Here is a 22,539-nt window from a genome sequence, read left to right on the forward strand (position 1 = left end):
AGCCACCACAGCCCTGCACTTGTCTGCCATAATCCCAGCACTTGGAAGGTAAAGACAAGGTCACAAGTTCAAGGGCAACCTGGGCTACATAGACCCTGTCTCAGAAAACACACCATCCCCTTGCAGCTGCCAGTCTCTGTTTACAGGCCTTCCCACAGCAGGACGTAGAGACCGAGCATCACCACCATGGGACGATGGCTGTCCTTTGACAGTGAGTGACTTCTGAGCTCGCTAATGGTTGATGAGAAGGAAGGGACCACACAACAGAGTGCAGGACACCATCTGTGGCTCAGCAAGCTCTCTGGGGAGCACTCAAGACTGACCACCTGTCTGACAGGATTCACTGGCAGTGAGAGTTACCCAACTCTGGCCCTCCATCATGTCTGTCTCCCAGGTACACACGCAAATGAGCATCAACATTCTGCTCTGGCCTTGGAAGAAGACCTGGACATTCCTAGCAGACATTGTTCCTTAAGTTTGTCATTCCATTCTGGAGGATGGCATTTGTCAACGCTAGGTCCTAGAGCCTGCACGTGCAAACCACTTTGGGCACAATCCGAAGACTGCCAAACATGCTCACATAAAGTGTGTTTTCATAAAGAAAAATAATTATGTCTTTTATGTGGTTTCCCTTTTTGTATATTGGATAGCAAATTGATTGGTCCCTCTGCAGGCCTCCATTAGAAAGACAAACTGACTTTTAAACACTGAGGCAGAGGCCTCGGGCACGAAATAAATAGCCACGGACCCAGAGACCCCATATGTGGCCAGGCCCCTGCTAACACAGACACATGTGGACAGAGTGTGACCATCATTAACATTAATATAGGAATGCGGGATGCTCTTCAGTCTGCGAGATCACTTTATTGTACAAAGTTTCCAGTAACAGTAAATTAGTCAGGACAAAAAAAAAAGTCATTTTGGATAGAAGCGCTTCACTAATTGCTTTATTTAAGCACACAAGGAAAAAAGTCTTATCTGGCCAATTAGGTTGGAGGGTTTTATTACCTTTAAGAAGCCATTAGCTGGGATGAAACACTGCAAGCACTTGTGTCAAAACAAATAAATAATGCTCTCTCAATTAGCAAAGAAAGCGGTACATCCGTTAAATTAGACACACTGCTTCACACAGTGGCCCAGCTAGCACCCCAACCCCCTCCCTGCCCCAAAAGACAGAGAGCAGTTTTAGGCTAGTCTTACGAAAGATCAGGGGCCCCAAAGGTCCAGCACTTGTCCCCTTCCTTCCCGCCACTCTACAGGAGTCACCGAGGACCATGGAAGAAGGTAGTATCCAGGGCTTGGGCTTCTTCCCCAGGGCACTTCCCAGGCACAGGGAGAGATGTGATTGTCACCTCCACAGCCAGACTGAAGGGCAGGATGAGCCCACAGACAGTGGCTGTCGGCAGATAGAAGAGTCCTCTTCCAAAGTCAGTTATCCTGAGGTCCCTACCAGCACCCTGGCACTAATCCCTCTTGTGTCCTCACACATTTCTGATATTCCCCCAAGAACAGGCTCAATGGAAAAGTGCAATGGGGAGGGACCCCAAAGAGCTAGCATACACGGCTGTGGATCTAGCTACATACAAGGCAGGCCTGTCCATGCCCCCTAAGGATGGCCATCAGGGTGGCTGGGCCCATATCAGAACCATACTGTCTTCAAGCACAAGGGGACAGTCCCTCTTCCCACAGGTCCTTAGGTCAATTTCTAACCAGACCTGTTAGGTTACCCAGAAGGGTTGGGGGAAAACTAACTCCCCCCACCAAAAGAAAAAAAAAAAAAAACAAAACAACAACAAAAAAACCCTACTTAGGAAAATAAATATAAATAAATGGTGATCCTTTTTTAAAAGGTCACTTTTCTTCAAGGCTTTCATAATTACTCAGCGTGGCCTCCACAGATTGCTTAAAGCAGGTCCCCTAATTTGACCAGTCCATCCAGGAGCAGCTTGTCTAACCTCAGAAATCAGGAAAAGAGGCCTGTAGGACCCCCCTTTCCTGATTCTAAAGTGATGGGGTAGGTGCTAACTCCCCTTCCAACCCTCCCTACTAATGTCGTCAAGGGGTCTGGTAAACCTTTGGACCTCAGTGTCCCACAGCCTGAGCAGGGAGGCTGAGCTCAGGGTAACTCTGCACGAGCTGGAGTTCTGAACTCCCCCTGCAGTGAGTCTGTAAATACACACATTTGTCTACACACACACTCAAAAGGACCATATTCTTAAATAACGTAAGAGAAGCAGAGACAATTTTAAAAGCTATCGAAAATGACACAAAGACCACTAAAAGTATAGCAGCATCAATGAAGATGGCAAGTCAGACACACACCTCATCTTCTGACTCCAACACTGTCCACACCTCTCCAGTCCTGCCAAGCACCCAAGCACCGGTAGATAAACAGAAGTAAACAGAACCTTACTCTAGTGATCTGATATGCATGTGATACACACGTGGGCACACACACACACACATACACACACACACACACACACACAGCAAGCACACACAGAGGGCTTCCTTAGTCGAGGCTCTCACTGTCCTCAGGAATACCTGCTTTCTGGGCATTGTTAAGTGGCAATGGAAGAGTCGATAAATCAAATCATGGGTAGAATATTTTACTTTGAAATGGAGTGATGTTTGGTTAATAATTTGAGATCCACTAATCCTAAATGGGGTGGCCCATCTAAAGCGGCCTCTGTGTAATTTACAGCTCACTAAGTGGAGTCGGGTTTGGACAGGTGATTACATAGCTAGACTGTAAGTGACGGACTGAGGAAGAACGGCTGGGGACACATGGCTCAATCTAGTTCATGATACCATCAAGTTTTCTTGTAATGTGAGGTCAGTTCAAATGACCAACTCTCTGATTCAGGAGGTTTTGCTTAGTAACCCCTCTTGGTTTACAGCAGAAAATGCAGTGCAAAATTCTGAATGAGGAGTATGCTATTTACAATTGATTTAAACGCATGAAGCTGGTTTAACTGGCCCGTCTAAATGTGTTAATTAACATCAATGATGGTTTCTTATTTTTCACACTTTGTTACTCTGATCGTTAACTGTGATGGAGAAGCTAAATTAAGTTAATGGGGAACGGATTATAAATTCTTGAAGAACGTCTTGGTTTGTTTTCAGCTGGGAAGATGAAGAGGCAGTTTGCCTCTACTCATAAATTTTTGGTACCAAACTTCTTAAAAACCAGATGGCTAAAAAAAAAATTTCTGAAAAATTATTGAACATGCTGCTCAGACGTGAGCACTAGCAGTAAGCACATGCACACCACACTGGTGCCTCAGCAAGGCCTGCAAACCTGCATTCCCTCACTTTCTAGTAAGTGTTTAGATCACAGCTGGCCACAGGGCCAGTCTCTTCAGCAACAGCCTCAGGTCCTTAAACCCTGGACAGAGATGGAAACCCACAGCCATGCCTGCACTCCAGTCCACCAAGAGAGGGCATCCACAGGAAGGCCCGCAGCTGCCGTTGGGCCAGTGGGCTGTGCTCTGCAGGCAGTACAGTGAAGTGGTGCCAGCCAAACCCTCCTACCCAAGGAACCCATGCAGTAGCACGCTCCAGAACTTGGCGCCACTAGCGAGACTTTACGCCGATGAGGACCACGGTGAGGACTACGATGATGACAACCAAGATCAAGATCACAAGCATCTTCCGGTTCTTCTTTTGGTACTGCTCTGCCTACAAAAGAGGAGGGAAGGCATCATTTCCCCATAGACCTCACACCAGCCTGGGCCCTGCAGGGTGGCCCTCCCTCAGTGTGAACATTCAGATCTGCTGTGAGGACAGAAGCCAAGAAAACCAAGCTCAGCTTGGCCTGCTTCTTCCTTCTCTGGCTTCTCAGGAAGGTCCCCACTCCCAGGACGAATGGACACTGTCTTTCTTCCCTGGACAGGAAAGAGTGACCAGGAAGCACGGAACCAGTAGCCCCAAGAGGCCCTGTCTCTACTTCCTCTGAATTTGGAAAGAGAATACCTCATTGTCTGAGGAAGAAATGGTGAATGTGCCCATTTCTGTTGGTTTAAGAGACACCTGAGGACCAATCCCATCCTTACCCATGACTGATGGCACACGGACGAGCTCCCAAAGCCCCATCTGCAACCTCCCCCTCTATGCAGTGCCCAAAGTCACTGCCCACTGCACCCCTCTCTCCTACAGAAGCATTGGGGTCACTGACCCCTGTACTCCTCTCTCCCCATCAATGTGTCTTTCACATGGCTGACGACTGACACAGATCCCCACAGAAGGAGAGCATGCTCAGAGACTGCTGAGACTGTAGCTTAGCATCCTTAGGGAATCTACCACTCACCCAGAGAAGTTCCTCCTCACCTAGAAACAGCACAGGAGACTACCTTGAGAACTGGCCAATGGGAGCAACTCCCAAGTCTCAGCTCCCTCCCCACAGTGTGGGCTGAGGACAGACCCATTCCTCAGAGCAACCCCAAGAACCAAGGAGCCAATGCAGACCATACACTGGGAAAACTCTAATACTCCAGACCAAAAGAAAAGTCACAGCTTCTGTCAGACCCAGTCTCCCATGGAGAAGACGCCCCTCCCCCTGGGTCTGCATCACAGCACAAAGCATATTCCCTAGGAAACTCCAGGATTGACAGGTAACTTAGCAGCACCTCAAACCCACTATGGAGTGAGAAGCTCAGGGAGCTCCTGCTTGTGAGACAAGGCTGACGCCTCCATTACTCCAAACACCCACTAAGCAAGACCTGTCCCTAGCCTGGGAGGTGCAGCACAGGGCTTCTGGCCAGACCCTGCAACCTGGAACCATGATGAGACAGGGTGCTTTCCACTTTCAGAAGAACATGACTTGGGGCAATGCTCACCACATGGCCAGAGGCACCAGTGGGCATCATGGACAAGTGATCTGTTAGAAGAGCCGGCTGCATTCCCCTTACAGGAGGCCTGTGCCCAACCGCACACATGACCTTGGTGTTCATGAGTCCATTTCTCATAACTGACTGTAGGATTTTTAAAATGATTTTCACCCAATTCTTAAAAAGAAATTTAACAAACACGCAAACCCCACGATAGAGCTCCCTTGACAGCAAGAGCACAGCCCACCCTACTGTCTACAAATTTCCCTGGAGGTGACACAGGAAGGGGTAATTAGATTTCTTTCCTTGTTGAGAGTCTTTCACCAGTAAGTTGTCAGAGGTGAACCCCCAACAACCATAAGTTACCAGCAACAAGCAGATGGCTTCTCAGCCCACACCAAGAGAGGCCAATCAACTGACTTCTCTAACAAAACTCGGAAAGATGGAAAGCAAGAAGGAAGGCTCCAGGCCCACAGGAGGACCCCTGCTTGTCTGGCCTCTTGATGAGGCCTGCCCGACAACCAAGCTGCAGCATGACATCAGCTCCCATTTCTACCCCTTTGTGTGCTAGGCTGAGGATGTGCGACAGAAGAGATCTTCCTAGAAATCCCCAGGATTTGATAACAGTTCCTAAAGACCCAGCATAGAGAACTTTGGTACCTTGTGAAGCTGTTTCAAGCCATCTTCAGTCTTGACACAGGACTGTTCAACATTATAGTCAATTCTGTCAAGGACTGTACCCTGAGTAATAAGAGACAGTAGAGACAGTCAGTTACAGCTAGGGAGACTAAACTTCAAGCCCTGAGACATGCATGTGTCACAGACCTCAGGACTCACTCCTGAGCAGTGCCAGGCACTCTGTAGAGAGTGCTGTGTCAGCTGCAGCAAGAACCACATGGATTTCTGTTTTTGATGCAGCTCCTATAGAAATACCACCTTCAGATGTACTAGGGCTTAGAGACCTGTTTCAGAGAAATGGGCTCTGGGAAGCAAAGGGCCATGGGTTTCCACTCTTGCTGCTCAGATACTGGGGCCTGGTGGACGGAGACTACCAGCTAGGTTCTCCCCCATGGCCAGGCTGCTCCGATCACCATCTGAAATGACAGCTTGGATCCCAAGGACAGATTATTAAACAGTCTCTTGGTTCTGAGAGGAAGCATGGAAAAAAGACGGCAATTCACAGGGAAACACAGCAGTTAACCAGCCGGCTCTGATAGGGCCTCAAATGCTCTACTCTGTAGTTGGTTTCAGGGGACCAGGACCCAAACAAATCCCTGCTGGCAAGATAATAAAACGCCCTAATCAGATTGTAACAATGAACAACGATTTAATTCTACTTAAAAGCTGGTGGTTCCAACAGCCATTCCACAACAATCTGCACTGTCAGAAGGGAATCTTGTACAATGGCAGAATTAGGCCAGGCTTGGTCAGAGTCCACCGAGCCTCCAAAGGATGCATGCACATGAATATCTTTGGGGCAAAGCAGAAAAACATTAGAATTTCTATTCCTTTTTTCTTCTAGATTAAAAATATGGCATTTTCACAGGGAATGACAAAAGCCCACAGTACCCGAAAACGCAGAGTCCCCCAAACACATGCAGTGTGAGGAACACACATTTGAATGTTTTCCCAACTGGAGTACAGGGTGAAAGGACCACAGGGAAGGAAGGGCAAGACACCCCAAAGGGCACACACCTGCTCCACAATCATGGCTCCCAAGTCCCTGAAGATTTCACTGAGGTCGGAAATGGACTGCACGATCTGACGGATCTCCCGCTCCCTCTCCACCACCATCAGTGTATTCTGCTCTACCAGGACCAGCTGCTCATCCGTGAAACCCTGTCCACACAAGAGTCTCCCTGCTAGGAAAGCTGTGGCAAGCCAGTTCAGACAACATTTACGGAAAACAAATTCTGAAAATGTTTTTATAAAGCATTTGGCAACAGGTAAGTTACTTCCTTGACAGGACAAACAGCACAGTGTGTACTACAGCAGCTGAAGCAGAAGTGGACAAACAGCCTGAGGATGGGTCTGTGTGTCTCGGGTTGTGGGAAGCACACTCTAGGCCTCCCTGTGACAGCTGGGAAGAAAACACAGCATGGCTATTCTTGCCTGTGGTAAGGACAACTTGGTAGACACAAGACAGCAGCACTCCCTATCCCCAAACTGCACAGGAGCAAGGAACTTAGGAAAAGAGGGGGCAGATGCGGGTTTCATCACAGACCTGACCATACAGGGCAGCATCGTCTCCGTCATCCATCAGTGGCACTGACGTGTCGAAGAAATGCTGGGACCGCTCCTCTCGGTTCTTCATGCCTACCAGACAGGAGCCCACTTTACTTGGATGCATATGACTACTGCTCCACCATTAAAGAGTAAAAGCCAGCAGCAAGGGGAGGCCCCCAAACAGGTCTGAAGAGGCCCACCTCCAGGGGGGCCTTGTGTTAAAGCACTGCAACAGCATGCAAGTGTTCGGGGCACTTGGGCAGCCACTCTCTAAATGCCCGACTCACTGGATGCCAAGACAGACAGTATACAACCATCTGAGACTCTCTAAGCAAAACAGAAATAGTTATTCTAACTGATCTTATAACACACTAACACAAAGCCAATATTCTCACCTGGAAGATCTTTAGTAAGCGCTCTGATTCTGAGGTGAGGGGTCAAAATCAAAACAGATGTGTAGGTTGTGGAGGGGCAGGGTCTCTGGAGTAAGCGGGGTTTTACCCACTACAATGACAATACAGAAAAACCCAGCAACAGGGTGTTTACACCCTACTTTCAAGCTCCAGGGCTATGTAGATGTCCCTGTGAGGAGGAACTGGCTCTTACACGTGTGTCCTCAGAACTCCAAAGCTCACCATCACACCGCAACAAGTGTTCCTCCCTAAATATGCTGCGGCTTTCCAAGTCTGCAGACAGCTAGGGCCAGCTGGCTGGGCACGAACTGTCTATAGCACCGCACCAGGAGCCAGGCCTTTCCTCCTCAGCAAGGGTCTCCCAAGGAAGCAGCTTCCTCTGCTTGAAAAGCTGTCAATGTGCCTAACTAGCTGTTAACAATGACAGGCAAGAGCTGGATAGAGAAACAGCCCCAAAGGAGGACAGAAAACAATGTTTCTTACTCAAGAGTCCCTCAACCAGGACCGGCAGCACTCACGTTTCAGGTAGCCGGACTGTGCATGCCGGAAGCTGGTGGACAGCTCCTGCAGGGCCTGTGCCAGGGAGGCCACCACGTTCCGCAGCAGCCGCTCCTCCTGCTCGGAGCAGGCCCTTCTCGCCTGGCTGGGCAGGGCCTGCACAGCACGCTGGCACCTATGGAAGAGCTGAGAGAATAGCTCTGGCTTACATCAAGAGGCCTCTCCTCACCAAGGCCTCTGCCAGGAGGCACCTTGCTCTGCAGACTGATATGAAGGGTTGGGTAAGGTAGGTAGGTGTGTGTGTGTGTGTAGGGCTGGCTAGAGGTTTCATGTACACACACTGTAGACTGTTTGTACGATGTCTATGGTGAGCCCCAATCTGCTCACTCCACGCCCTGTCACTCACTGTATGCCCGACCATTCCTTCACTTCCTACAGGAGGAGCACAAGGCAGGGACCAGTGTGGTTTCTATGCCCACTTTACAGATGGGAGGGCAGAGTCAGAGACTGAGGGAGAAATCGCCCTGGTGACTTGGCTTCAGAGCAGGTATTTGGATGTCTACTCTCAGAGTAAGAAGGCGAATTAAACACAGAGTCACACCACCTAAAGGTTAAACAGTGTTTCCAATAAAATCCCCAGGATGTCTTCTTACAGAGCTGTGCTTTAGCATAAAATTGCAAGTCCTGGTGTGAGACAGCAATTACACTCTAACATCAAATGATCAAATGCATTACTATGCTGCACCGAGTTTTACATTCTCAAACACAGTGGGATCTACCAACAACCGAAAAATAGTGCCTAGACCTCCAAGAAAACCACACACATGCTGGCAACTCATAGTCCCTGTGAGGGCTTCCAGCAGGAATATAAAACCCTAGGACATCACCTGCTGGGTTTATAATAGGGGTCTGTGGCGCTGGAGGTGCCCTCACCTGTGTGATCTCTTGGGTGGTTATCTCGATGGCATGCTCTTCCTCGCTGCTGTCATCCAAGGTGGGCCTATTCAGATGCTTGTCATGAAGGCTGGCTAACTCCTTCATCTTCTGTTTTATGCGGCCAACATCATACTGTACCTAAACAAGCGAAGTCACAAGAATCCCGCTCATGCCTAGCAGATAGACTGCATTCAAGATGATGAACTGCACCAGACTCTGAGTTCAGCTGAATTTAGCGGCTTACTGACACACAAATAAGTTTTTAAATTCAAGTTGCAAAAAAAAAGAAAGAAAGAAAGAAAGGAAAGAAAGAAAGAAAAAAAAAAGCTGGGGAGAAGCTCGGTGGTTAAGGGCACTTGTTGTTATGGTAGAAGACCGGGTTCAGTTCTCAGCACCTACATGCTGGTTTACAGTTATCTGTGCAACTGCAGTGCCAGGGGCTCCAATGTCCTTCTATTATCTCCACAGGTGCACAACTGGTACAGACATACATGCAGGCAAAACACTATCACCCATAAAATAAAATTAGCCAGATGGGGCGGTGTTGCATGCCTTTAATCCCAGTACTCAGGAGGGAGAAGAAAGCAAATCTCTGAATTCAGGGCCAACGTGGTCTACAGAGTAAGTTCTAGGACAGCCAGGGCTATACAGAGAAACCCTGCCTCAAAAAATCAAGGTTAGTAAATAAATAAATGGATAAATACATCTAAAACAAACTAGCAGACAATTTTCTTATTCCATGATTTTTCATTTCTTTCTATAAATCAAGTAGTTGCTGCTAATGGTAAGCCCACACCATCTAGACAGACAGACAGACACACTCTTACTCTATTGTGTGGTATATCAACATGTGAGCGTGTCTGAGGACACAACTATATCTGGAGCCAAACTGACCCATTCGGTAGACACTTGAAGCCATGTCACTACCCAGACTTAACAAGCAAGCAAGCAAACAAAGCCCTTGGAGCTGTCCTTTCACTTACTTCATCTACTCCGTCCACCCATTTGGGAGGTGACCGCTTTGTCACACCAATCGCTGCTTCTGGATCTAGGCTGATGCCTGACACCAGTGCCATGCGGTCATCAGCCAGCTACAAAGAATGACGGACATTGAGAGACGGTCAGAGGTCAGCTAGGACATGGATCCCCTACTGTCCCTGAAAGGGTGTGGAAAGGCTGGGGAAATGACGTGCCTGTGTTACAAGCTTGCCTCTGTCACACTAGGGTCTCAACTCCACTCCTATCTTTTCTTGCATCAGTTCTTAACTTCCTTGGACATTCTTGTGGACACGCCTTTGACTTGATTTGGCTACAGAAATGTAATGAAAACATCAGAAACCCAGCTCCATAAGGAAAGCGCTCTTGAACAAGCTCTAAAGCCAGGGCAGCAGGAGCGAGCGGGAATGTGCTGGGTGAGAAAGCAACGGGTCTGCTGCTGAAATCAGGCGGGCCCGTGACCTCGGTCACAAGAGCACAAGCCCCACGCTAACATGTGTCCAAGAGCTGCTCAAAGGGTTAACTAGACTGTGTGGACCACAGCCATCCTCCAGTCTCAGCAGCACCGTCGGCAGACAGCCATTGCTTTGCTTCAGCTGCATGTCCACTGGCAGTACTTACCTTACTTTGAAATGACAGATAGCTTTTGTTGTTTAAATTTGAAATTCCAGCAAGTGGGAGGGAAATCACAGGCTGGCCTGGTTATTTATTTATTTTGCCTGGGGCAATGAATGGATCTGAAAGGATCTAGAGGTCCTGCAAAGCACAGAATTTTTAAATACTAATTCAAAAGACCCAAATGATAACCAAAGGACAGTGGCCAAGAGGCGCTGTCCACTCTGCTGCGAGCTTTCTGGGCACACTGAGGCACTGGATGAGCAACGCCCACTACCCTCCTTCCTTGCAATCACATGTGTGTGTTTTTCAAGCATTTGTCAAATTCATATTTGCTTACCTAACAATTCCCAAAAATGAAGGGAAAACTAATATATATATATATACACACACACACACACAACGTTAAAATTTTTCCAAGGAATAAGCCTATGATCCCTAAGTACCAGCTCACACTCCAACTGTCATCTTCAGCACTGCACACACTTCCGGTAGCCTGGCCTCCACCTGCCCCAGCATCCAACAAGGGCCATGATGACAGAAATGGACCCAAGGCCTGGGGGTTTTGACCACTGTCCACGTCACCACAGCAGGCCCAAGTTCCATCTGTGCCTGAGCTAATGGTGTGCCCTTCAAACATGTGCTGCTGACCGCAGGTCCTGGTGGCGGTCCTCAGCCACCTTAAGCCTTCACTAATTTATTATTTTAATCCTCACAAAATATAGGTGAGCTGAGGACCATTATTTCAATCATAAACACAGAATTTAAACTCAGAAAAGTTAAGTAGCCTGCCTTAAGGCACCATGCTACTGTGGCAGACTAAAACCTGGCCAGCTGGTTCCAGAATCCCCACCGGGCCCCACAAGCTCACTCTTAGCAACCCACGCAATACAACTGCAGTTGACTAAGCAAACCAGCCAGCACAAAGGGCTGCTACACTTAAGACAGCAAAGGAGGGCCAGGGCTTGGGCTCTTCTTGTGGCATCTACACAGGGACTGGAGGGGCTCCAGCACTCAAGTCTGACCAGGCTAGTCTTGCTAACGACCGTGGAAACAATTCCACTCCACAGCCACCAAGAACATCCTTGATTGGCCTGCTGTGTGTGTGTGTGTGTGTGTGTTTAGCAGATCCTGACAGCTTCGCACCACAAGGGGTGGACCCTGAGCTCAATTCCAGAACATCACACAAAGCACAACTTGAAATTGCCACAGCATCTACTATTGAGCCATAGAGCTCATGTCCGGTCTGCATTGTTCCCGTGTGTGTCACAACACAGATAGTATCAACAAAACAGGCTGCACTGTTTTCACTGTTTACAAATGCATGTTAAACTGGAAGATGCAGAGAGATGGCATCTTTAAATTCACCTGGACTAGCATCATCTGAAATAAGGTCACAGACCACATCTGAACATTCAGCTGAAGCGGACCGCACTGCTTGCAGCAGTCCCCCACCAGCCTCCACTGCAGACAAGTTCCTGACCTAGGCAAGAAACACATGCGCACCTGTCCTAGAGATCCTGCTGCTCCGAATCACAGCCTTCCACGCTTACAACACCCTGTCGCATGTGTACGCTAGCACAGTGAGATCAAGGAACAGTAGAACAAGTTCAACAGCAGAACAAGCGCAGCTCTCACCAGAAGCCGGCTGCATGAGCACTCAACACTCAAGAGTCCAGAAGGGACGCTACAAACCACAGCCTAGCAACTTTTGCAATGGACCTGTCTATCTTGAAGGTCGAGCACAAGGACAGACAACACGGTCTAAGAAATCGCCAGGCTCGAGGAGGCGTAAACAAGCAAGTGGACAGAAGAATCTTGAAGTCACAACCATATTATCTTATTCTGAGATTAAAAAATAATGCTTTCTTCTCATTATGAAATTACTGAAAACACTTACTGAACAGCCAGAACAGAGAACACAAAACTTGGGAATCTCATGCGCTGTCTTGACAGTCTTGCTAACTCACTGACTCTCCTCCCTGGGAATCTCATGCACTGTCTTGACAGTCTTGCTAACTCACTGATACTACTCAATATACACAAGCTAAGAAAGAAAGAGGAGTAGCCGCTCCTGCCCACCACCACGGCACTGAGCATGCTTGCAGACTTGACTTCTGCAACCGAAGAGCAATCCTTCCCTAGGGCTTGCTCCTACCTTCAGTGGATGTTGAAACCCTTCCTGCTAAAGACCACAAGGGCTAGCTAGTAGGCCTAGGTAGTTTGGGATCCTGACTTTTATACCTTATAATTTTTAATAGCTCCTATTTTCTGGAAGATTATCTATCCAAGGCAGAAAATGCAAAGACCAGGCACAGAAGACAGAGGAGGGAATGGATACTGTACTGGACAACACTGTGGATAGAGAATGGCCTCCTTCTTGGCCAAAACTCTACTGCTTATTCCCTGAGCAGAAAGGAAGCAGTGTCTCCAGGGTCCTTAGTCTAAGGAAGAGAGTGGTTAACATGTATGTTTGCAGGGCTACCTGTAGAGAGGGCAGGGGCTCTCAGATTCATGGCTTCATGCCAGGACACCCAAGTGGCAGATGTTTACCACTCCCAGAAGACACGACCTTAAAGCCTGCTCTCCCTCAGTAAAGGGAGCCTCTGGACACCTTCCCCAGCTCCATCCCCAGCTCCCGCTCAGCACCTGGCACTTCACAGTAATGAACACACAATTATAATTAGCTGAATGAGTCAACAGTAAATGGGTGGAATGAATGGATGAGGTAAATAAAGTATGTTGTGCATAATTCTGGAAGCTACACTTCATGAAAAACATAATGGCGCTGGGGAAGGGAGGGAAGTGAAGCGTGCAGAGCCAAGAGTACAAGTACAAGGCTGCTCAGCGCACCGCACTTCCGCCAGGGTCCTGTGCACAGATGCTAAGCACAAGAAATACAAACAGGGATCAGATGGAGTGACACACATCTGTGACCCCAGTACCTGGAGACCAGCCTAGGCTACATGCTGATCAAAACCCCCAAAGAAACACACGTGGGCCTGCAAGCTCCTCACACACATGGCTTATCTCTAGAAGCTGCCCTATAGGAGGGGCTAGAGTAAGTGTCTCTTGTTAGAACCTCTTACCAACCCTCCCACAACCTTACTCCTTTCCTCAGCTGCAACCCGCTCAGCAAGGAGGTACATCCTGCTAATGGAGTCCCATCTACCTTTTCCTAACATGCAGAAAAAGAAAAAGAAAGAAACAGGAGTCTATCACCATTGCTAGCTGACCAAAGGTCAGGACGCTTATGCCCCTAGTCCCTACAGGCAGATCCTCCTGAAGTCATGAGGACTAGAAAGCCCCCGAGACAGGGTGCTTGAGTGGTGTAGTGTGCTGGCATCATCGACCATGAGTTTAGGCTCTCCCAATATAAGGCTAGAGCGAACCCAGATGCTGGCACCTGCAGGTTACAAAAGGAAGTGATCCTGACCCCTGAACTGCCTTTCTGTAGAACCTTCATATTCAAACAAGTCAACCTGCCTTCAGAAAAGCCGGCACAGCCCCTTCATCACTGAGACAGAAAGGGCCATTAATGTGGTCGGTAGGAGTGTCCATCCCGTCTCCTGGCCCTGTTAGCAGGGCTACTGAAACCAAATGATATGGATGCATACTCTCCTGGCTTTCCCAGCGAGACGCTAACAAGAAACCAAGAGGTCAAGCAGGTGCTGTCAGGAAGGGCAGATGTGGTCCCTGCAGCAGCAGCCGAAACACACAGCACTCCTTACTTCATCAGGAGCATGAGAGACCAGCCAGATGGCAGCAGCATTCATGGCTCCTCCCCACCTACTTGAAGCTTCTGTCAGATGGCCTGTCCCCCTTTGCTCCACCTCAACCACTATATCCCCTGTATCTCAGAAATCAGGAGCCCAGGTCATCACCTATAAGCAGGAAGCTTGTTTCCCAGTCAAGCAACTCTCCCCTGTGGCTGCTTCCAAACTGAGAACTTTCCCAAACAGTAGACATGGTTCCTAAGCATCCTTCTCAGTTACCACTTCACAGGGTGTGAACACAGGCGAAGTATGAAGTCAATACATTCCATACAGTAATTCAAATCAACTCTACATGTATGCTATGGCTAGTGTCATGTATGTGACCAAAGACTGCAGGAAAACAGTATTTTATAAACTAAAACCACCCAACATACAAAAATACTCAAAGCACAGTACCTCATCCAGCTCCTGCAGTTGTGGTGTTGCCGTCGGGCCGTCCGGGCAGGAAAAGCAGAAAGGCATGGGCAGACAGACACACAAGGCCATCAGGTGAGGAGACAGTATCAACCTAACCAAGTGACTACACAACCCAACACTTCAAAGGCTGCCCTGGAGTCTTCCCGCTTAGGAACAGCTACACCAACCTGTGTGTTTAGTTACTGCAGTTCTTTTGGTAAAGGAGGTAGTAATCTATAAATAGTTGTGAAAATTAAAACACATTGTAAACAAGCAAAACATACTTGCTCTGTTTTACTAAAATACAGAGGTAATCTTTTTTTCATAAAGATCAATTATCACTTGCAATATCACCTCTAAATTTCCTCAGAAAGATAAAATAAATGCTAAAGTATAACGTTACCGTGTCATATAAATACATAGTTTAACATGACAATCAGCTCAGCAAATGCAATGGAATTAAAATATAAACAACCCACAAAACTGTTTGCCAATGGCTACATTCAAATCATAGTGCAGCCAATCTACCCACGGACAGTACAAATCAAACCCCATGGCCACGGCTTTATCCCCGGTGATGGAGACACAAATAGACAGAGAAAGAAACACTCCTGTATGTGCTGGGATTGGGCACAGCTATGTGGATGGCTACAGGGTACTGTAAGCTAAGGAGACAAAGCAGACAGGAAAAAGACCCAGCTTCACCAGTGTGGGAAGGAGGAAATGGACACTCAAGGGTTAAATTTCAGTTGAAAATTAAAGCTTCTTGTTTAGACCAATGTGAAAGGCTATCTTCTAAGAGACAGTTACTAATGACAGGTAATCTAAACAACAAGGTCCTTTTTCCCTACAGTATCGATCATGGAAATAATTAGTGGTGAATTTCAATAACTGTGTTGATTTTTTTATACTTAGTAGTAAATTAAAATAATAAATAACATAATTTTCTTATTTAAAAATTAGTAGTACAAATGAAGCTTGATTATTAATACCAAAATACTATCACATAATGCTAGCAAAAAAAAACCCAAAAAAACAAAAACAAAAAAGAATCAAAATAACAACAACAAAATCCACACACGAAGTAATCACATAATCCCTGTGCACAGAAATCTATGAGAGCATCTTGGAGCTGAGAGCCTCTGCACTCTTGCACTCTGCTGGTGCACACAAGCTGCTATGGTAGAGGCTCAAGGAGAACAAGCCATGAACTACCTCATCTCAGTTTGCTTTAAAAAGAAAAAATAATGTATTTTTTAAAAAAAGCAAAGCAGATCCATAAACACAGCACAGACATCTTTTATCAATATCCCAGATGGATGACATCTTCTGCTGTGGGGCTTGAGCCTAGACCCCTTTGAGTCCTCCCGGGCCTTCCTAAGAGGGAAGGGGCACCGTGAGCCACAGTCTAAGCCATCTCGCACCTGAGCCAGTGCCGCTGGGTTATTAGCTGGCCGCACACATCCTCTTCTATTCACTCCTACAATTACTAGGCGCTAAGAGGTGAAATTACAATCATGAGATTCTAGGATTAAAAGCAACACTTACAAACACTCAGAACTACGCATTAAAATATCCCAGCCAGAAGACGTGGACGGGGGCAGCTCAGGTGCACCAACCCTTTCCACCCCACCATCCAGCCTCGCTGTTGCCATTAATCGTTCCTGGAATGTTTGCACATCAGGACTGAACTCAGAATACCACCTTTTCAAAGACCACCCTCATTCTACCTTCTTAAAAACAGACGGTTTCCAAAACTCCTGCCCCAAAAGTCCCAGGAAATTTGGTCATTTAGACCTGAGTTAAAACACAAGAATCACAATCAGGAAAGACCATAATACAGTCCATCACCACCTTCTAAAACCTTTGTATCGTCTAAACCACGGCTTGTGACCTGCCCATGGCAAGCAATCAAGCAAACATTGAAAAATTCCAAGTAGCATTTGGAATTTATAGTCTAAAGAACTTCCTACAGAGAACTGAGAAGAGGAAGCGCATCCGTGTTTGTTCAGGGGTCTGGACAAGCTGAGCCGAGTGAGTTGGAATCACAGGTCTGTGCTATACTTGTGTTTACTTTCTTCCTGCTGCTGCAAAAATAAAAGTATGCTTCACTTTCATCCAACAAAGCACCCTCGTTCACAAGTCAGTCTCCCAGCTCAAATGGAACCTTTACATGCAGAAAAGCAAATATATCTAAAGAGAAATATACAATGATTTCATACTTGGAGCCTACAGACAAAGATATGATTTTCCAGCAGACTGAGGCCCTACGATGAGCAAGCTAAAACTGACCGTGGACGGCTGCAAAAAGAAGTAAAAAAACCAGGCTAGCAAGAGAAAAAAAAAAAACAAAAACATGTAATTAAACAAGTAAGTTCTTCCACACCCACTGGGGAAGCAGCCGGGGCCACTGTGGCCCACAATCCCACATTCGCGAGATGGGTGACGGGGTCAGTTCCTAACTCCTCTACCCATCATCACTCTGCTCATCTGAACCATGAGCACCAACTTCATCCAGGACAACACAGGTCACACATGGAAAAGGCTCAGCCTTGCCAGGCACACAGTAAGCACACATAAATCTTCACTAATATCACATTCAAGACTGAGTAAGGACCTCAGGTTCCTAAAACCACAGTTAATCCTTAGGTTCTCTCCCCACGCACACACAAAGTACACATTTTATTAAAAATAATGGGTTAGTTTCAAACTAATTTAGGAGTAATTAACATTGGCGTCCATGTATAGATCGTGCACGCTTTTACAGCAGAGTATATATCAGTGGTCAACACTAGCCAAGCAATCCCACCCTGGTTCAGATTCATCTCAAGAGCCGAGAACAAGAGCAACACGGCACCTTAGCCAACTCAGCTTCCCCCTTTTCAGTCATTCCAAGATTTTATTTTTTAATTATTATTTAACTTTATAAATCCTCACAGGTTCCTGAAGCCAGCTGCTCGCAATTGCCTGTACGAGGCACTGACTTCAACCCTGGGCTTGGCAGACAAGATGTCAAAAAGTTACTTTTGTACAGTATTGGGCTACTCTAAAGTATTTTTCCTCCGTAGCCTTGAGCTGACAGCCAACACTGTTGTTGACTATAGATTTCTCCTTTTCAATTTAAAGGTAAGGTTGTGTGCTTTGGTCAGGAGAAACAAATATTAAAACAGAACGGCAGAAACACTGTTGAATTGATGGAGCCACCGGAGATCACCTCACTCAAAATCCTCAATTTAGCAAGGAGACTAAAGATGTCCAAAAAGATTACATCCACAGAAGAGCAGGGCTCAGACTGAATTCCCAGACTTCCATCCATCACTCTGCCTTTATCACATGCTGCCGAGGGACATTGTGATGGATGCTCCAGACTTAAGGCAGGACCCAGCTCCTGAAAAGTACCAACAAGTGCCTTTGGCTTGGACACAAAAATCAAACCCCATTCTGTTTTAACAAAATTAACCTTACTAATATGAACACAAAAATATAAATGAGTAGAATTTCTTATAGTTGTTGTGCTGAGCTTTAAAAAGAATACAGAAAAATCAGTCCTCATTCACAGCAAAGGAACTTAAACTATGCGTCTGACCCGGGACAGCTGAGTCTAAAAAAAAAAAACCCTCCAGGGAATACGGCAATGGTGGGGTCCACATACAGGAAGAATCAGTGTCCTAAGCCACAAACACCAGGAGACAGACCCTAGAGTGGGAGACAAATTGCTGGCATCGATAAAGGAAAAGACAATTCAGAAGTAAAAGATGACAGCTGCCAGAATGCCGATCCATCACAGAAGAGTCTAGCAAGAAAACATGAGGGTTCCATAAAAAGGGACATTGCACCAAAGGCCTTTACGTCCAGTCTGGTCCTCGGGGGGGATTTTGTTGGGTTATTTTGCTGCTTGCAAGTTTTCCTTAAACCCCTCCTTATTCATCACACATTTCCCCGTACCTAGCCGTAAATCTCTGTGCATACACAGCCTCCTGCTGCAACCATCACCAACAAATCTGTCATTTTCTCTTCAAACCACTATTTAAAAGTATGGGCTTACTGTTTTTAAATGTTAAGGCTTCCACCGAGGTTTGTTTTGAGGTGTATAAGATATGTATATCCACATACTACTTTGTAATCCATTTCTGTAGTTTTGTCCTCAATAGGGATGTGAAAGCTCAATATTAAATTTTTATATAAATAAAATCTTTCATTTTAGATATTTATTTTTAATTACATATGAGACAACAAACACTAAAATCAGTGTCTACAGTTTTCCCTTCTAATTAGAAATTTAAAATTCCAAGTAATGATTTTTTAAAATCAAATTCTCAGTTTTAGCTACTTCCCTTTTAATTATATAAGTTTAAATATGCATTTACAAATTGTCTCTTTTGTCTCATTTGATTAAGACAAATACATACTTTTAAAGTTTTTATTTATAATTTCTCCAAGCTAGAAACTATATTGAGAAAAATGCAAAGCAGTAAAATGTCCTGGCATGTATCAGCATCACTAGATTCAACAATTAAAATGTTTAAAATGTCCTGGCATGTATCAGCATCACTAGATTCAACAATTAAAAATGTTTTGCTTTTCTGCTTCCTCTATTTTTGAGAGCAGAATATATAAAATAAGTTCCATTTCAATATTAAATATTTTCATAGCTATCTAATAAAATTAGCAAATTTAATTATAATTATTTGGATAATCTAATATCATCTAATATCTTGTCCATATTCAATGCTGACTGATAAAGTTTTGATTTACCAGATAGTTTTGAAATTGAAAGTCAAAATGTGGTTTTCAAATTTTTCTGAGCCAAAAGCACCGTGTGAACGATGCAAGAGTTTCTAAAAATTGTCTTAAAAATATCTTTTTCTTCAATAATGCTTTCTTGATTTCCAGAAGTTATAAAAAATTACAATTTCTACTGTTAATATCTTGACATTCTTGATTATTTTATGTGCAGCAATAATCTGTGAAAAAAACTTATAAACAAACTGAAAATATAACATTTCATTCTAAACACAGATATTTACAGCATGCATTTGCTTTCTTAATGAACACAATTAAAATATAGAGCTGTGAATATGTGTTTTTGCCTTTTAAATTCTAACTTAGGCAAACTATTTTTGTTAGACTGCAAAAATCTGTTTTTTTTTTTTTTTTGAGTAGTCCGAACTGATCGTGCAGGTATTTCCACGGACTTGACTCCTCGTAGCCATTGCAGGAAAATGCCGGAAGCACCGGCTAATAAAAGCATTCAGTATTTTCAATAGCATGATATATGAAAATATTGTTAACATTCTTAACTTAAACATGAATTTTAGTTGCATTCATAAATCATTTTCAAAATGCTGTCCGAATTTGTTAAATGGATCTGTATAATTCTTGACATCATCTGCTTTTCCAAACCATATACTACAGCTAAGCATTTTAAATTACTTTACTCCCCACATATTTAGGTAGGCAAACAGATACATATTCAAATAGTCTTGCTTAGAAACACATTTAAAAAGCAGCTGGACTCAGCACCGTAGTTTAGAAAAGCTGCCTGTCGGAGACATCGTGTTTTTAAACTCTCTGAATTAATGTTTGTTTTTTTTTTTTATCACGCTACCCAAAGGTTCAGGATGCTTTGAACATAGAGAATCAAATTTAAAAAATCAAACAATATCTTCTTCATCATAGGATGCTTTGAACATACAGAATTAAATTTAAAAAACCAAACAATATCTTCTTCATCAATTAAAATTGAGGCCCTAGAAGCGTTAGTATGGGTTTAGCTCTGGTTTTTTTTTTTCTCCCCCTTCCCCATGAGGTAGCATAAAATTAAGTCATAAAGAACAGACGACTCTTATTTAACATAACTGAGAAGACCCACCAGTGCTATTCATCCCGTCTCCACTCACTATTTCTCGGTTTAATTTGTGAAGATTCTTTTTCAAAAGCCGTGTTAGAATGAACATGCTAAGATTTTTTTTTACTTATTTCTATATAATATTATTTCTTTCAGCCTTTAAATGTAAAAACCCTTCAAATATAAATGCAAAGAGAAGCCCCTATACACTCGGAGGTAGTTGTCTATGCCTTGTGACCAAAGTTTACATCTGAAACCTTAATCGTTAAAAACTGCTCACACGGCTTCAAATCCCTTTTCTGTGAATAATATGGCCAAACATAATTTCCACGGTGACTTAAAAAAAAGGGACAACTGTCTTGGCAACACAATGACAATCATGACACAGAGCTTAATTTTTCATTAGCACTTCGATAAATGATAAAAGAAAAGATGAAAAGGCAATGCAGCATCTAAAAGGTAGGAAAGGTGCAAAGGTGCAGGGTTTCCCAAACTGTATTTCAAATACAACCTCCTAAGGTTCATGCCCCTATGTTCTAAGGCTGCTTCCATTCAAACCTTCCCTTTTCGATTAAAGGTATTACAAAGCCAACAATATTCGTCTGGTTGGACCATTCAGACCTGCCCCTATCTGAGAGGGCAGTAGACTGAGGCTCAGGAAGTCAAAGCTTCCATCAAAAACAAACCAAATACAGCAATCTTTCTGGAACATTGCTTTGAAAAAGAACAACAAAAAAAAAAACCCACTACTGCTAGACCAAGTGAAGTTCCGGTCAATAAAATCAAAAGCCATGTGCTATTTTGGGGGGTTAATTTTCACATCCACATCATGGTTTTTTTTTTAAAAAAAAAAAAGTTCGAATGGAGGGGAAAGCTTAATTTCCTGTGTGGGAAATGGAAAACGAAGCGCATAGCACCCTGCAGTCTCACCAACATGAGCCCCAGGAAAAACAGCAAAGCAATTACTCGTGGGTGCACAGGCTACACCGAGGACTGGGGCCATTTGAAGAAAAATGGTGGGAAAAGAAAATGAACACACACACAAACACACACACACACCCTCCCAACCTCCCCCCCAACCCCACACACACCCCACACAAAACTCCTTCCTGGGTGGGGGTGGGGGAGAGTTCTCTCTGCAAGGATTTGAGTCAGCTAACCAACCACCTGACCCAAAGAACCAAAGTGAAGCCATTGCAAGAGGGCGGGGAAGGGGAGCACTCCAAACAAAACAAAACAAAAAGAAGGTTGGAGAAAGGCCTAGATTCCAAGTCCTCGTGGCTAAAACATATGTAAATTGAAGCTGCCTGTCGTGCTGTGACAACGAGGTAGCTGGGAGAGGAAGACTAGGAGGACCACGGAAGTGAGACGGGTAAAGTAAGGCAGAGAGGGCTTGATACTGCAGTGCCCCTTGGGGGTTGTAGGTGCCCCATGACCCCTGGCTAAGGAACCCTTCCACTTAAGTATCCTAATCGCCGTTGTCTTGTTCTTTTTCTTTCTTTCTTTCTTTTTTTTTTCCTTTTTAAACAGAGAGACAGACAGAGACAGACAGACAGGCAGAGCCGCAGTGCACACACTGTGTGTCTGGAGAGGCCGCCAGGAGACTCACCGCAGCAATGCTACGTGAATGCAGAGGGCTGGAGGTGGTGTGACTACTCACTTGCTCGGCTAACAGCTGCCGGTTTTGGATGGAATTATTCCGCAACAACAAGAAAGCGTCGGTTAAACGCCTGGTGGCCATGTCTCACCCTTTGTGAACCCCCTTCCAGGGTCCCCCACCCCCTTATAATCTTGATTTTTTTTTTCACTTTCTTTCTTAGTCTGGTCTAGCTGGTCCACCCTTGTACAGAAACCTCTCTTTACAAGGCCTTAGGCTAAAAAAAAAAAAATAACAAAAAAAAAAACGGCGCAATTTTGCGCTCCGCCAAAGCGCAAAGACCCCTCCCCAAAAAATCACCTAGGCTTTCCAATTGTCTGGCTCCCCCTACCAAAGGCTTGGCTCAGAT

General features: G+C 45.2%; 2 protein-coding genes across 6 annotated transcripts in view; both read right to left on the minus strand.

Moving 5' to 3' along the window:
- The window catches only part of Npepl1 (aminopeptidase like 1), a 65,130-nt gene extending 42,815 nt beyond the window's left edge, over nt 1–22,315 (minus strand). Inside the window, exon 1 of the mRNA XM_041641668.1 lies at nt 22,194–22,315. The gene's annotated coding sequence lies outside the window, so the exon portion shown is untranslated. The remainder of the gene's footprint in view (nt 1–22,193) is intronic.
- Nucleotides 919–22,315, minus strand: Stx16 (syntaxin 16). 5 transcript variants are annotated; one of them, XM_041641673.1, is made up of 10 exons: nt 22,194–22,310; nt 14,686–14,697; nt 10,096–10,211; nt 9,886–9,993; nt 8,900–9,040; nt 7,987–8,152; nt 7,054–7,145; nt 6,525–6,668; nt 5,490–5,570; nt 919–3,681 (listed from the first exon to the last, which is right to left on the minus strand). In XM_041641673.1, exons 4-10 carry the CDS (start codon nt 9,976–9,978, stop codon nt 3,577–3,579), a joined length of 822 nt encoding a protein of 273 aa, XP_041497607.1. In that variant the 5' UTR covers nt 9,979–9,993; nt 10,096–10,211; nt 14,686–14,697; nt 22,194–22,310; the 3' UTR covers nt 919–3,576. The 5 variants fall into 5 exon arrangements, with proteins under 5 accessions (XP_041497607.1, XP_041497605.1, XP_041497608.1 ...); XM_041641671.1 differs by lacking the exon at nt 10,096–10,211 and having other exon boundaries at nt 22,194–22,315; XM_041641674.1 differs by lacking the exon at nt 14,686–14,697 and having other exon boundaries at nt 22,194–22,309.
- Nucleotides 22,316–22,539: the final 224 nt, after the last annotated feature.

The sequence above is a fragment of the Microtus oregoni genome, unplaced genomic scaffold (assembly GCF_018167655.1).
Source record: "Microtus oregoni isolate MIOR12 unplaced genomic scaffold, Mior012 000071F_ref0000514, whole genome shotgun sequence".
NCBI classification, from domain to species: Eukaryota; Metazoa; Chordata; class Mammalia; order Rodentia; family Cricetidae; genus Microtus; species Microtus oregoni.

Excerpts from the sequence above, each read along its gene's own strand:
- Stx16 (XM_041641670.1), bottom strand. The coding sequence starts at position 22,274 with ATGGCCACCAGGCGTTTAACCGACGCTTTCTTGTTGTTGCGGAATAAT. Across the intron at positions 7,146-7,986 it reads ACAGTCCGGCTACCTGAAAC|GCATGAAGAACCGAGAGGAG; the intron begins GTGAGTGCTGCC and ends CCTGTCTGGTAG. Across the intron at positions 6,669-7,053 it reads ATGCTGCCCTGTATGGTCAG|GGTTTCACGGATGAGCAGCT; the intron begins GTCTGTGATGAA and ends TTGTGTGGACAG.